Source organism: Ipomoea triloba, chromosome 4, assembly GCF_003576645.1.
Source record: "Ipomoea triloba cultivar NCNSP0323 chromosome 4, ASM357664v1".
Classification (NCBI taxonomy): Eukaryota; Viridiplantae; Streptophyta; class Magnoliopsida; order Solanales; family Convolvulaceae; genus Ipomoea; species Ipomoea triloba.
Window position 1 is genome coordinate 566,585 of NC_044919.1, and position 14,228 is coordinate 580,812.

Below are 14,228 nucleotides of genomic sequence, written 5' to 3' on the forward strand. Positions count from 1 at the left end.
GGAGAAGTGTTGAGAGCTTAGTTTGGAAATGACACAATTGCCCTCTCTCAAACGGCCATCTAACGGGAATTATAGACGGAGGACTAAAATTGTCCCCGTCACAATAACTATGTCCATAAATTGGTCGTTTTTTTTATGAAGGACTAAAATTGTCTTTGCCACCATAAGTCTATGACCAAAAAAGGAATTGACTCAGAAATATACTATACATTTCAGGTGGCGAATTGAAGTAAAAGATTCCTGGAATAAAAAATAGAGAAACTTGACGAAAACTCAAATGTCGCAATCAATGTACAGTGACAAAAAAAGTTGACAAATTCTATGATTTTATAAGGATTGAACACATAACGGACGATTTCATTCGTGACAAAATGCATAACAACGCCTCCTAGTAGACAAAAATCATTTTTGTTCAGGTTGGTCGGACAGTGGATCTTGTAATCACAAAATTATAAGTTTAACTTTTAGTAGAAACAATCAACAAACGAGTTTATCTTGTGCGTACCCGCAATAGTAGTTGCGATTTTAATTTCCCTCAACACAAAAAAAAAGATTTTATATTATTTAGAGCATGATTTTGTATCAGAATATCACGAGTTCAATTATTGATGACCTAAAAGAAAATGATTATTTGGTAATGGAAGTATCATTAGAGCATCCTTATCAATGCATTATATGGGGATATTGGAACAGTATAATCTGAGTTGGAAGAGAGAGAGATCAGGAGAGAGAAGAAGATGAAGCATCTGTAAAATGGAGTTCATGGAACAGTGATTTCGTTGCTTTGGAAAATAAAACATGTGGCCTGCTGTGTGCGTCTAGTGCACAGCAGCGCCCATGCGGCGCGCCTGACAGCCTTATATTTTTATTTTTTTTTGGTTTTCTAATTTGATTTATTTTTTTTTCTTCTCCTCCCACTTTCTCTTTTCTAATCACACACACAAAAACTCCTCAATAACCGTGAAAAAACTCCATTGATATGGATGCTCTAAGCGATTAGTATGGTACACAGTATTTAAAAAAAAATGTCACGATATTTTATTGAACCAAATAATTTTTGTTTAACTTAAAATAATGTAAATATAAATGTGACGATTCCATGCATGACAAAACGTTTCTTACATCACGTCATCACCAAACAAGTACTCCGTATTTTCCAGTGCACCCACCTTGGTCGACAACGACGGCCATGGCCGGCTATTATATTAATTATTACTCTATAGTCTATAGTCAATAACAATAACAAGATGCATGGATGTCCCTCACCGTTGTTCTTTGTAGTATAAAAATTTAAAAATAACAAGGAAACCTAATGCTGCCTCCCTTTTCTCTCTAAAACAAAAAGCTTTTCTCTGCTGCTCAACTTCGGCTTCCACCGCCGGCCTCCGGCCGGAGCTCTAATGGAGCTTTGAGCCGGCGTTTTTGGTCACCTAATTCTACGTTTACTCTCGCTCTTCTTCCGCTCCGAGCACCGTCTCAGCTCTGTCCGCCTCCGACCACCGCTACAGATCTTCTTCTTCCGTTTTTTTTCCCTTTGAATAAAATAATAATAGGTAGGTATTGGGGTTTGTGTTGGTAGTCTTGAACTCCCAACTCTACTTTGGCTTTACCACTTTTTATTTTCTCTATTATTATGTTTTCCTCTTGGTACTTTCACGGGCTTTTTCCTCTCGTTACTTTCACGAGCTTTTCATTATCATTAGCATAAATTGTTTAGTTTGGTTTCGGCAAGTGTTGATCTTATCCTGGGCGAGCAAAAAAGAGGATGATGAAGACCCAGATCTTTGATGAAGCTTTAAGCTTCTTGGAGGAACATAGTTTCCTAGTTATGAAACAGTCTGCGATTCAAATTTTTTATAGCATAGTTAGAAAAGTTGTTTCTATGTCTGACTGTAAGGAATGATTTACCATTTCATTGATCGTTGATGTAAACGTTTTATGTTATGAATTAATGGAATGGCTACGTTTATCTTCAAAAAAAAAAAATTTAAAAATATAATATTTATTACGGAGTATATAAGAAAGTTCGTGGTACTGATAATAATCCCAAAAATATTAAAAGTTCGTGGTATTGATACTAATCCCAATCAATATTGCGTGGACCAGTCCACGCAAGATTCTCAATTTTTTATAGAGTAATATGAGTATGATCATGGTGTACATTTATCTCGTCCGCCCAAACATACTTCACTATATATATAATATACACATCTACCTATCCGTTGCAGATTTTACCATGAATAAACGCTATCTACTAGGTTTAAGCAACTTATAGCTAAATTTTTTCTATCTTATTCATACTTAATTTATTGCTCCGTATTTTCCTAACAGTTTCCGGTCCTACGAAACATTATTGAACTTCCATTACTATATAGCCCCAAATCGCACAATGATCATTTATATAGTAGGCCGGTCTCTTTCCTGTCAAAATCTTAATTTATAGCTTACAACGACAACTGCATGCTGGTAGCTTAGTTAGGACAATCAAAGTCTTTCTTAGCATGACAATGTCATCATGGTGATGGCGAACTATGCTTTTTACCCTTTTCCTTTTCCTTGTCCCCATCTTCACCGCTCCATTTATACTGTACTCTCAGAAAATTTTCTTCACTTATATTTCAGCTTGACTTTTGATTGAATAGTGAAACGTGTTCATGGCGACGCCGGCGAGAGTTTCCGACGAAACAGTTTGCGTGGCGGTGGGGAAAGATGTAAAAGAGAGTAAATACACTATAGAGTGGGCTTTGCAGAACCCGGTGGGGAGAAGTCTTTGCATTCTTCACGTTCATACTCCAGCTCGGAAGATTCCAATGCGTAAAGTTTATACCTTTCTTTTAGGGTTTCTTTCTTTTTTCGGGAATACATCGAGAGGGTGGTTGGTAAATAGTTGATAGATGTTAATGAATTGAGTTAGTGATGAGTTAAACTAGTTGATAGCATTGACTGATTCTAGAAAAATGTTTGATAAATTAGCTGTTAGCTTATACGAAGTAACTTATAACTGATTAATTACATGCAAAATGACTTTATTAACTTTCAGTTTTTAAGCTCCAGCAACCTTGGGCACCCCTTGGCCCTTCCCATAGGTTTTGTGCACAAGCATATTGTTAGAGGAGTAATACTACACATATTCCCACATTTTACTCCCATTTTTAGTTTACATGTCATCCTTTGATTCATTCAAAAAAAAATGTGAGCCACAGTTTTTGTTACGTTCTTTTCATCTTAATTTCTCCACTAAAATCAAGAAATGTAGTGATAGTTTTTTTCACCTAGAGTGCATATATCATTTTCCTTGTAAGAGTGATTAGTCCAACTAAGCTAGCAATCGATCCATTATCTTTGTAATGTTACTTTTCCACTTTTTTTGTTAGTTTATTGCAATAATTTGACGTGAATGCATTCTTGACTGGATGTCTTCCATGTCTGTCGCATGTTGCATTTCTCTGCGTTCTTAGTACAGTGTTTTTGGTGATAAAACCATGATGTTTTGCTGTACAGTACTGGGTGGAAACTTTGGGATTTCTCTGACGAATGAACTTGGAGCCAGAGCGTATCATGAAAAGGAGAGGCAAGACACTCGCAACATTCTAAACCAGTATCTCCTCATGTGTGGCCGAGCAGGGGTACTGTTGTCCTCTTCATATTTCATAATTCATTGTTTTTTAGATGACGAGACTCTAAAAATGCATTCAATCGTGAAAAAAGAGGATTTGATTCAGTATCGAGGAGTGAGGGAATTTCGACCAAAACACCAAAAGAAAGTAGATCGATTTTTTTTCATTCCCGAAGAAGTGCATATCTTACCCGGATCTTCTTCCATTTCCATAATGGTACGGAACAATAGTATCATTGGGGTAGATACACAAATCACCTTAAATATAAGAAGCCGAGTAGGCGGGTTGGTCAGGGTGGAGAAAAAAAAAAAAATAGAATCCGAACAAGTGATTGCGGGAACAAGTGATTGCTGAAGATATTCTACATAATGTGAATATTCCCCCCAAAAGTTTTCTTTTAGTTCAAAACGATCAATATGTAGAATCCGAACAAGTGATTGCGGAGATTCGCGGAGGAACATCTACTTTGAATTTGAAAGAGAAGGTTCGCAAACATATTTATTCTGATTCAGATGGAGAAATGCACTGGAGTACTGATGTGTATCATGCACCTGAATTTACATATGGGAATGTTCATTTATTATCAAAAACAAGTCATTTATGGATATTATTAGGGGAGCCGTGCCGTTCCAGTCTAGTCTCCCTTTCGATCCACAGGGATCAGGATCAAAAGAGTGCGCATTCCCTTTCTGTCAAGCGAAGATCTATTTCAAACCTCTCAGAAACTAATGATCGGGCGATACAAAAAATCTTTAGTGCGCATTTTTCTGGTCAAAAAGAAGATAGGATTGCTGATTATTCAGACCTCAATCGAATCATATGTACTGATCATTCTAATCTCGTATATCCGGCTATTCTACCTATTCTAGCCGAGAATTCGGATTTTTTGTCAAATTTATTATCAAAGAGGCGAAGAAATCAATTCATCATTCCACTCCAATCGATTCAAGAACGCAAGAAGGAATTAATGCCCTGTTCAGGTATCTCGATGAAAATCCCCACAAATGGTATTTTCTGTGGAAATAGTATTATTGCTTATTTCGACGATCCTCGGTACAGAAGAATGAGTTCGGGCAGTACTAAATATGGGACTCTAGAAATGCATTCAATCGTGAAAAAAGAGGATTTGATTCAGTATCGAGGAGTGAGGGAATTTCGACCAAAACACCAAAAGAAAGTAGATCGATTTTTTTTCATTCCCGAAGAAGTGCATATCTTACCCGGATCTTCTTCCATTTCCATAATGGTACGGAACAATAGTATCATTGGGGTAGATACACAAATCACCTTAAATATAAGAAGCCGAGTAGGCGGGTTGGTCAGGGTGGAGAAAAAAAAAAAAACTCAGAGTTACTATCCCAGTGTGCATTGAGTAAAACCGTATTATGACTTTAGCCGACAAAAGATTATAAGAGGTAAACCATCCCAGGTTACTTATAGTTGATGGTTCAAACCTGATCAACTTAATTAGAGTTGCCCCGACCTGTCATAGTTCATTGTTGATTTACTGTTGTATTTGTTATGGGCTAATAATTGACATAAAAAGGAGTTCAAACCTTATAGTTTCCAGTGGAACGAAATGCATAATGAAGACTATGCAATAATATTTGTATGTTTGGTTCTTTGTGCAGGCTCAGGTGAAAGTGCTTTGTGTTGAGAAGGACAATATTGAGAAGGGCATAGTGGACTTCATCTCTGAGCATGGTATCAAGAAGCTTGTTATGGGAGCAGCTGCTTGCAAACATTACTCAAGGTAAAAACAATTCTGCTTTACTTCAATTCTCCAGTTATGTATGAGTAAACTTATTTTTTGTTTTCAACTTTCCAGAGAAATGAAGATTTTTTTTTTAGTTACTAAATGCACACCAAAGTTTTGTAAAAATGTAACCAGCTTACTCGTGAGTGGCTGTGTACTCTTATCCCTTAAGAGGCGTCGAGAGTTCGAACTCCCTCTTATATGAAAAAATCAATATGACTAGTATTTTGCGCCTTAATTGGACCGGCCTTAGTCCGAGTATAGTATGGACTTAAAGGTGCTTCCTACAGTTGGGGCCTGCATCTCGTGGACTGACAAAAAAAATTGTAAAATTGTAACATTTAGGCAGTGTGTTGAGCCAATGCATAATAATTGCAGGGAAATGACAGAGGTCAAGTCCAAGAAAGCTATGTACGTGTGTGAACAAGCACCTCCATTCTGTCACATTTGGTTTATATGCAAAGGGGCTCATATCTATACAAGGTATTATATTGTTTTCTTGGCTACTTTAGAGAAGTTCATTGTATGTAAAACCTTTTGAGAAATAACTGCAGTTTGTTGTGATTATATTAATTTCATTGTTTCTCAGTTGCATAACCCAACAGCATCTACCATATGTGTACAGACCATGTATACAAGAACGAGTTAATGCGGTGGTTGCATCTCCACCACTTGGCTCGAGCCGATATGCTTCAGAAGGGCAGACTAACCAAGCAGATACCATTGGAGCTCTTCCAGAACTTGAGAGTGTACAATCTGTTAACATCACAATAAACCTTCCTGGTCCTCGTAGCGCCACGCGAAAAGGACTGATGAGTTTTCCTAGCAGTTCAAGTAGTGCAGAAGAAAGCACCTATGAATGGTATGAAACACCAACGGGAAGTTTCTCATTGGGATCTCATCATTCATCAAAGTCACCTGGACATATGGCCAGTGATTCATATTCAGTTTCACTGTGTGACCATTGCCACATTTCTCCACCTAGAACTGCAGTATGTTCCTCATTGCTTGCAACTAACAGTATTATTATTATTATTAATTATTCAGTATATACAATGAACTGAAGCACTTAATTTGTATGTATCTTACAACTTAATGAACAAACAGGTGGAATGTGTGGAGGAGAAGCTATATGATAGACTTGAACAAACTGTCCCAGAAGGAGAAAATTCTAAGCCAGAGGCTTTTGAAGAACCAAACAAGTTCAGGGTAAATTCTAATAGTTCATAACTGACTGACTCAAATTAAGTAGGTCAATATACCGTTCCCGTTAAAAGTTGAACTTGTAATCAAGATTAGCTAGGTTGGGATACCCTAGAATGACTTTGTTTGACTGTTCATCATGATTTCTTTTCAGGCTAATGCACCAGAAACCATAAATGCTGAGGAAATTCTAGCAAGGAGCAAGGAAGAAATTGAACAGATTAGAAGGGAGTTTAACATGATGGTACAGAAGTTTGAGCAGAATATGGTCTCCAATGTTGAACTTCTTCTGAAGTACAAGCAAGAGAGAGATGATTTGGAGGGGAAGCTTGACACTGCGCTTAGAGCAGCTGAGGGTATGAGCAAAAAGTTAGACAAGGAAGCCTCAACCTCAAGTTCTTCATCATCTTCAGCTAAATTCTATGCAGAATTCTCATGGTCGGAAATCAAAGAAGCAACTTCCAACTTCGACTCAAGCTTGAAGATTGGGAATGGTGGTTATGGAAGTGTTTATAGAGGCATGCTTTGCCATACACCAGTGGCAATAAAGATCCTTAACCCTGAGAGCATACAAGGTTCCTCAGAGTTTCAACAAGAGGTTAGGCTTTCTCACTTTCTTTAAATTTGTTGGGGTAACAAGGAAATTCACAACTATCACCAATGGTGTATACTGGGTAAACCTTGTTTTTTGATCGTAATAGACAAATGACCATGAGAAAATAAACCAGCTTAGATTGCGATTTGTTCAGACCAAAAATGTCAATAAGCCCTCTTACTAAGAGTTAAGTTGAAACTTTGTAGTTACTAAGTCAATAGTTTGACTAACTTTTCTGGTCTGGTTGCCCACCTCGTTTTCAGACCCTAATGGACAAATGACCACAAGAAAATAAATTAGCTTAGATTGCGATTGGCTTAGACCAAAAATGCCAATAGGCCCTCTTACTAAGGTTACCAAGCCAATAGCTTGATAAGCTTTTTGTCCTGGTTGCACACATCGTTTTCAGACCCAAATAGTTAGGTTGCGACGGACTCAGACCAAAAATCTCAATAGGCGCTTTTACTAAGAGTTAAAGTTGAAACATTGTAGTTAATTTGACCAACTTTACCGGCTGGTAGCCTTTCTTCATTCGCTATTTTTTTTAGTACTATCCCTGAAACTCAAATCGATGATCGAGAGAGCCACTTCGTGCACTAGACCACGAGATTATTCACTGCGAACTTAGTTCCTCTTTGATCTGTACTGTTATGATGCTGGCTGGCACAACATCTATCCATGATTATGCAAACTTTTCATCCATGCATGTTAGGTCAATATACTGAGTAAAGTGAGGCACCCAAACCTGGTCACACTAATCGGAGCCTGTCCAGAAACCCTAACCCTGGTCTACGAATATCTCCCCAATGGCAGCCTCGACGACCACATCAACGCCCAAGGCAACACCCCACCACTCCCATGGCAAACACGAATCCGCATCGCATCTGAGCTCCGCGCAGCCCTCATATTCCTACACTCCTGGAACGGCCACGGCCTCGTCCACGGCGATCTCAAACCCGCGAACGTCTTACTCGGTCCCAACTTCGCGACCAAGCTGAGTGACTTTGGAATCTGCCGCGTCCTCTCCGAAGAGGAACTTTCAGATGATAAGTTCACGCGCCGTTGTATAACCGATCCCAAAGGTACCATAGTGTATATGGACCCTGTGTTCTTTGCAACGAGAGAGCTTACTCCCAAGTCTGATGTGTACTCGTTTGGAATCATACTGTTGAGGTTGCTAACTGGGAAGCCTGCACTGGGAATCATAAAGTTAGTCCAGTGTGGGTTATTGGATAAAGGAAAGTTTAAAGATCTTTTGGACCCGAGTGCTGGGAAGTGGCCAGTGTTGCAGGCAGAACAGCTAGCTCGCTTGGCATTAAGATGCTGTGAGATGAACCGAAAGGAGAGACCTGAACTTGATTCACAAGTGTGGAAGGTGCTTGACGGTTGAAAATTTGTTGTTTGAGTTTGAGATTTGTGTGTTGTTTTATGTATTGTAGTTGTGAATGTATAGTGTTTTGTTTGGATTTGGTTTAGGAGTATTATTAGGCTTGGTGTGTTGGTGGTGATGTTTGTATTTAATGAATTTGTAAATTAATATATATGATGCAGATATACATACTCTCTAGTCTCTAGTAACTTTGGACCATGAGGAAATTCGATTGTAATATCTTGTAAATCATATATAAGAAGTCATACTATGAAGATTGAATTGAGAAAAATGTAAGTTAATAATTGAATTCATGATGTTCTAGTACAAGAATTATTTATCATCTACTCGGACACCTATTTCATGTTCAATGCACACATTTTGACAAGTATTACATATATCTGTTAATATCTATATATCCTTCTTGGTTGAGACCATCAAATAAAGTCTTCATAGTGTGATTACCTCTTTTAGATGGTTTTTGGACTATTATAGCCAAATGTGATTTACCCTATATATATATATATATATATATATATATCCTCTACGAGTGGGTATGGATTGCATTCATAATTAAAAAATAAAATAAAATAAAATCCTCTCCGGAACTAACATAATGGGTGATAACTTGATCTCAAAAGTCAAAATATCATTGGAGTTGGACTCTAAATTGGAATATAGTGTGGGTTGGGTTCATTATGCATACAATAAAATGAAAGATAGCTAAATACTAGTCAGATGTCAATAGTTATATCATAAACCCGATCTCATAATATATATACTAAATGCTCACAATTCAAATTGTAAACATTCAGTATGTAAATTGTGTATTTTAAATCCGAATCCACTTTGCAAGGTGGACCGGATCCACATAATAAATTGTCATCAGATGTAAGGTGGACTAAGCCACTAAGGCACAAAAGAGCCCATATATTAGTATATGGGCTAAGCCACTAAGGCACAAAAGAGTCCACTTGAGAATCTCATACAAACCAAAAGCCCAATCCATCCCCGCCAAATTTTCATTTTCGATCCATCATTGCGCATAAATGCAAAATTCATACCAAACGGCTTTGAGGTTTATCACAAATCAGATCTCTATGGTTTTGATTCATCAATTCAATTCATTAGAGTTCGGATTCTAAATCCGTTAGAGCTCGTCTTCAATGCTTCGCGTTTGAGCTCGATCAATTTCTCGGAGATCGAAACTCCTTGGTTAGTATTTCTGCAAATGATGCTGAAGATTAACAAAGCCTGCAATGTCAGGTTAAACCTCAGCTCTTTTTCTACTAATTTATGAACGAATGTAGTACATTACTCCGTAATAAATTTGTATATGCATTTATTTACACTCGTAGCGGGCTAGCGGCACGTTGTGCATGTTGATAGTAAGTTATAGGTATTTTCTTACACAGATGAGTATCTAACGTATTTTTTTTAATTAGCGTTTCCTTATGTGAAGATGTTGAAATCTTTATGGTAGATGTTCAAATCAGTAATTAAGCCTATGTGATAACTTGAGCTGCTTAATCTTCAAGAGTGATGCTTATGATTTGTTAGCATTTGTGCACCTTTGTATTCTTCCGATATCAGCTCCACTCTGCCTATACTCTGTGGTTCTACTATAGTCTGCCATACTGGCAGTCTGGCAGTGGTTCATAAACTGAAAAAATGCAGTCTATACTGCTAATTGAATAATGTTGCACCTATAGTTTCTAGATAGTAGAGCTGGCCTATTTAGTGTAGCTGGAATTGTTGGCACTATTGTTTTGTTCACTAGCATCATGAAAATAAACAAAAATAAAGGTTATTACAATGTTTGAAAGGTTCAGACTGATTAAAGGAAGCAGTATTGTTGCGGTTTTATAGCAAATGTATATTGTGGATTGGTGGATGGCTTCTTGTTTTCACCAATTTCAATATCAGAGTGAACTAATTATCGTATACTTGTTACTGTATTAGGCAGAGATTAGTCTGTCAACAAAGATTATATTAATGAAAATGAAAGCTCACCTCCATTATCGAATACATATATATACAGCACTCCCCTCTTAAGTGTCATTAGTGACAGTAATATACTCTGTATCTATTTGAGATTCTCTATGGGTACTGGCTAGTCTCCATAAAGATTGAATCTTACAATTGAAGATAATTAAGCATAATGTGAAGTTAAGCATGAAGCTCCCTAGCTTTCAGAGAACAGAATATAAGGATTTGGATTTGCAACTTCGAAAGCAACCAGAAGAAGAAACTGGAGTCCTTGTGTAAAAAATATTGAAAATTTGAAGGTTTTCATTCCAGATGGTAACCTTTTATGGGTTTCTATAGCACTGCTACTTCTATTTTCTGGTCGTTGGATGCAATATGGAACGTAACTGATCTACTTTTCCCTTGGTTTTCTAATGGCACCAGCAGACATCCTTATGCAAACAACTTTGGTGCCAAAGATTGAAATGTAATGCTGGACTCGGTAAAAGATTAGCTGCTATGTAATCCAATAAAACTCAAAATCAAGATGGTTGTAGTTTGAAGTGGTTTTATGCGTGTCTGTGCATTCAGGACTTAAGTTCTATCTTTGCTTTGATGCTATTTTTTATACCAAAAATATCTTATTCTTTTGAAGCTCAACATCTTTTTGGTCATTGACAAACGCTAGACAGTGCAGGAAATGAAGCGGAAAGTTACTGATCAGACAAGGATATTGACAGTTTATTCCAGCTTGCTTAATGGAAAAGGAATTGGGTAAAGGACATTGTTTTTCTATGATGTTTACGTAATATTTCTTTCTTGTCTGTATTCATTGCGCGTTCTTTATGAATACATACTTGAGTTTTGTAGTGAGTTCCCAACCTTTCTTAATCCTGATCAATATGTTAAGATGCCTAGTAGACTTAAATACGTAAACACACATCAAGTGTTCTTTATGAAAATACCCAAAAGTATATTTTGGTATCATCTAAGAAAGTTGGAAGCATCTTTCTTGTACTTTGCATATTATTGTTTCTTTCTGGTGACTTGTTGTGTTATGCACAAATGCTTGAAGCCTCCTCCCACCGGGCAATACAAAATCAAGAAATCTCCCAGCTGGGGTGTTGCTGTCAACATGGATCCATGTAAGGGGGAAGGTGGGTCTAGCTAGCAGTCAAATAATCATTCAATTTTGGTATAGTTTTTGAAATGTATCTATTTCATGAAAATGAAAGCCCAGGAAAGTATTCAATAGATGATGCAGAGGAATAGGCTGAACATAGCAACAGAATACAGATTGAAGGTGCAGTGAAATTTCATGATCAGCTGCACGACACTATAATCATCTGCCTTCTGCACAAGGTAATTCAGACACTCCATCTAAACTGTTCTTGTTGCCATTTTTAGATGATCATCAAAATTGTCTAATATACAGAGTAATAATTTGAGAAAATTGCACTTTTTGTCTCTAATTTATAGACTAATTGTAGAATTAGTCTCTGAGTGTTGGTTATGCTTACTTTTCGTCCCTAAGTTATTATTTATATTGCAATTTTCGTTCTTTCGTGCTCACTTTTTGTCTTCCAGTTTTACTAAACTTGCAAATTTCGTTCTTAATATTTTATTAGTAAATGGACGAAAAGTGAATAAGACCAATACTTAGCGACGAATTCTACAATTACTCTATAACTTAGAGACAAAAAGTGCAATTTTTACAAATAATTTCAATAATATTTATGAGTTGATTTAGTGCAATGTCCTTTTTATTAAATTATAGTTGAAGTAAGGTTAAAAAAATAAAAGCACATTAATAAATGATAAACCCGGAAATAACCTATCTAGTTGACTGCCTAGTAAATTGCTTCCTTGATTTTTTTTTTCTTTATGCCATTGTTCTGTAACGGAACAACCTTTGCCACACATTTGGATGACTTGGATTTAGCTTTCATTTTGATTTTACATAAAATTAGCAAAGTGTCCTTTTATAACGTAAACAAGTCCTTTCAGTATGGTAAAGGTAATATCATGCCTTGAACTAGTCCCACTTAGAACGTGTCCGGCCGGATGAATAATTTAGATTTTTCAAATAACAAGGTTTCACACTAGTTAGTTGCTCAACTTCATTTTGGGTCAATTACAACTCATAGTTGTTGAAAATTCAAGCCTTTGTTTAAAACTTTCCTCATCTATGACTATGAATCATTGTGTTAGCCGAGAAAGTAAAGGGAAATGGCGATAGAGACTTTGGGTCGTTTTAGCATTACGGTGTTGAGGGCATTGCACATAGTTTCTTACTCTGAATAGTGAATATTCCCATTGTAGATAACACACTTTAATAATGTTTCTCCTCCATAAAAAGAAATAAATAAACAAAAAAGGGTTTTGAAAATGGTGTCCAACAGTGTAGTATCCAATGCCTAAAAAGGAATTCCAGACCACTAAAATTTTCTGCCGACCCAAAAGAAAATAAGAGCATCCAATTCCTAGCTTCTCAAGGAGGATTTTATCCGCCCATCAGGCTTCATTGGCACTTAACTCTCATATTATGATATGATATATCTTCCTAAAAACCATTAAAGAAAGAAAATTCTAATTTTCTATAATATGTAGTCACATCCTTTGGAACACGTTATGTCTATCAAAAACTTAATTATTGGACTAACCTTACCAACCGATTCTTGATAAAACATCACTTAAGCAACTCCAAGGAAAAATACGAATTTTAATTAAAAAAAAAAAATTATGGCCAAATTCGCATCATACTGTATGTGGTCCAAGGCATGACATGCCTTGTGACCCTTACTTTATAACAATCCAAAAGCGCATTGCAGATCCAGACAATAATTAACATCTTAATATACTCTATAAGTATAAATGCTTGATTAGTATACTTAACCTTCTCCAATATCTAATCCTTTTGGGAAGAAAAGAACAAGGTTTTGTTGAATATACTAACATCTAGCTGATGATAATAGCATGCTATGTTTCATTTATTGGTGATGTTAGTAAACTTTGGTTGAACCACATTGGCCTTCATCACATTTAAGATTGGGGATTAAAATTTAAGTTTGTTTGAGTTGAATGTTAGATACTCGGAGTTTGAGAGATATTCATGACAACTCAATCGGGAGCAATACTCGTCATGAATATGTGTCAAATTCCTTTATTATTCTTTAAAATTTACATTAGCGTATACTCATGATAAATGGAATTTTTTTTATATTTACGCAAAAATTTGATTCACACGAATTAAATGTAAATAAATATCCGGAACATCATTATCCAGATCATGGATTTGATTCCATTTTCTCCTATAGATCTCCTATAAACCAGAAGGGAAAAAAGTAGTAGCAAAAAACTTTTAAGATTAGGTGTAAAGTTACCTTGAGTCCTTGATGGCCTGATAAACTATTAGCGTTCTGAACAAGGATAAGAAATGAGAAGTTGGGCACAGTAAAGAACAGCAATTGCCCACCATGTGGTGCATGTACAAGAAAATGTTGGGTGGAATGATTGCGACCATAGACACGGATGAATCAGTGCTTTCTTAGTGGTCCTCTCGATGTGTGCACCCATTTCACTATCCCCCCTCACTTTAATCATATTGAATCTCTTCTTAGACAAGCAATAAAACTAAGATCTGATTTAAATCTTGCTACGTGTAACGTGTTACTTGCAAATGTTTATATAAATTTTTTTTTTTTTTTTGCAAATAATGAA

The 14,228-nt window shown here is 36.5% G+C and overlaps 1 protein-coding gene and 1 long non-coding RNA gene across 3 annotated transcripts; both read left to right on the forward strand.

The window, feature by feature from the left end:
* Nucleotides 1–2,608: 2,608 nt before the first annotated feature.
* Nucleotides 2,609–8,734, forward strand: LOC116017135 (U-box domain-containing protein 33-like). The gene is made up of 8 exons (XM_031257662.1): nt 2,609–2,814; nt 3,502–3,626; nt 5,249–5,370; nt 5,752–5,856; nt 5,999–6,365; nt 6,481–6,582; nt 6,731–7,174; nt 7,884–8,734. The coding sequence occupies exons 1-8, from the start codon at nt 2,655–2,657 to the stop codon at nt 8,559–8,561; spliced, it is 2,103 nt and encodes a 700-aa protein (XP_031113522.1). The 5' UTR covers nt 2,609–2,654; the 3' UTR covers nt 8,562–8,734.
* A 903-nt stretch (nt 8,735–9,637) lies between these two features.
* LOC116014763 lies at nt 9,638–12,063 on the forward strand. 2 transcript variants are annotated; one of them, XR_004097480.1, is made up of 4 exons: nt 9,638–9,806; nt 11,206–11,282; nt 11,584–11,665; nt 11,744–12,063. It is a non-coding gene; the product is annotated as an uncharacterized LOC116014763 (long non-coding RNA). The 2 variants fall into 2 exon arrangements; XR_004097481.1 differs by having other exon boundaries at nt 11,749–12,063.
* The last annotated feature ends 2,165 nt before the right edge of the window (nt 12,064–14,228 follow it).

What these genes read in the sequence shown, in the direction of transcription:
- LOC116017135 (XM_031257662.1), top strand. Translation starts at nt 2,655, where the DNA reads ATGGCGACGCCGGCGAGAGTTTCCGACGAAACAGTTTGCGTGGCGGTG. An exon ending in GCTTGCAAACATTACTCAAG is followed by an intron (nt 5,371 to 5,751) that starts GTAAAAACAATT and finishes TAATAATTGCAG; the next exon opens with GGAAATGACAGAGGTCAAGT. An exon ending in AAGAACCAAACAAGTTCAGG is followed by an intron (nt 6,583 to 6,730) that starts GTAAATTCTAAT and finishes ATTTCTTTTCAG; the next exon opens with GCTAATGCACCAGAAACCAT.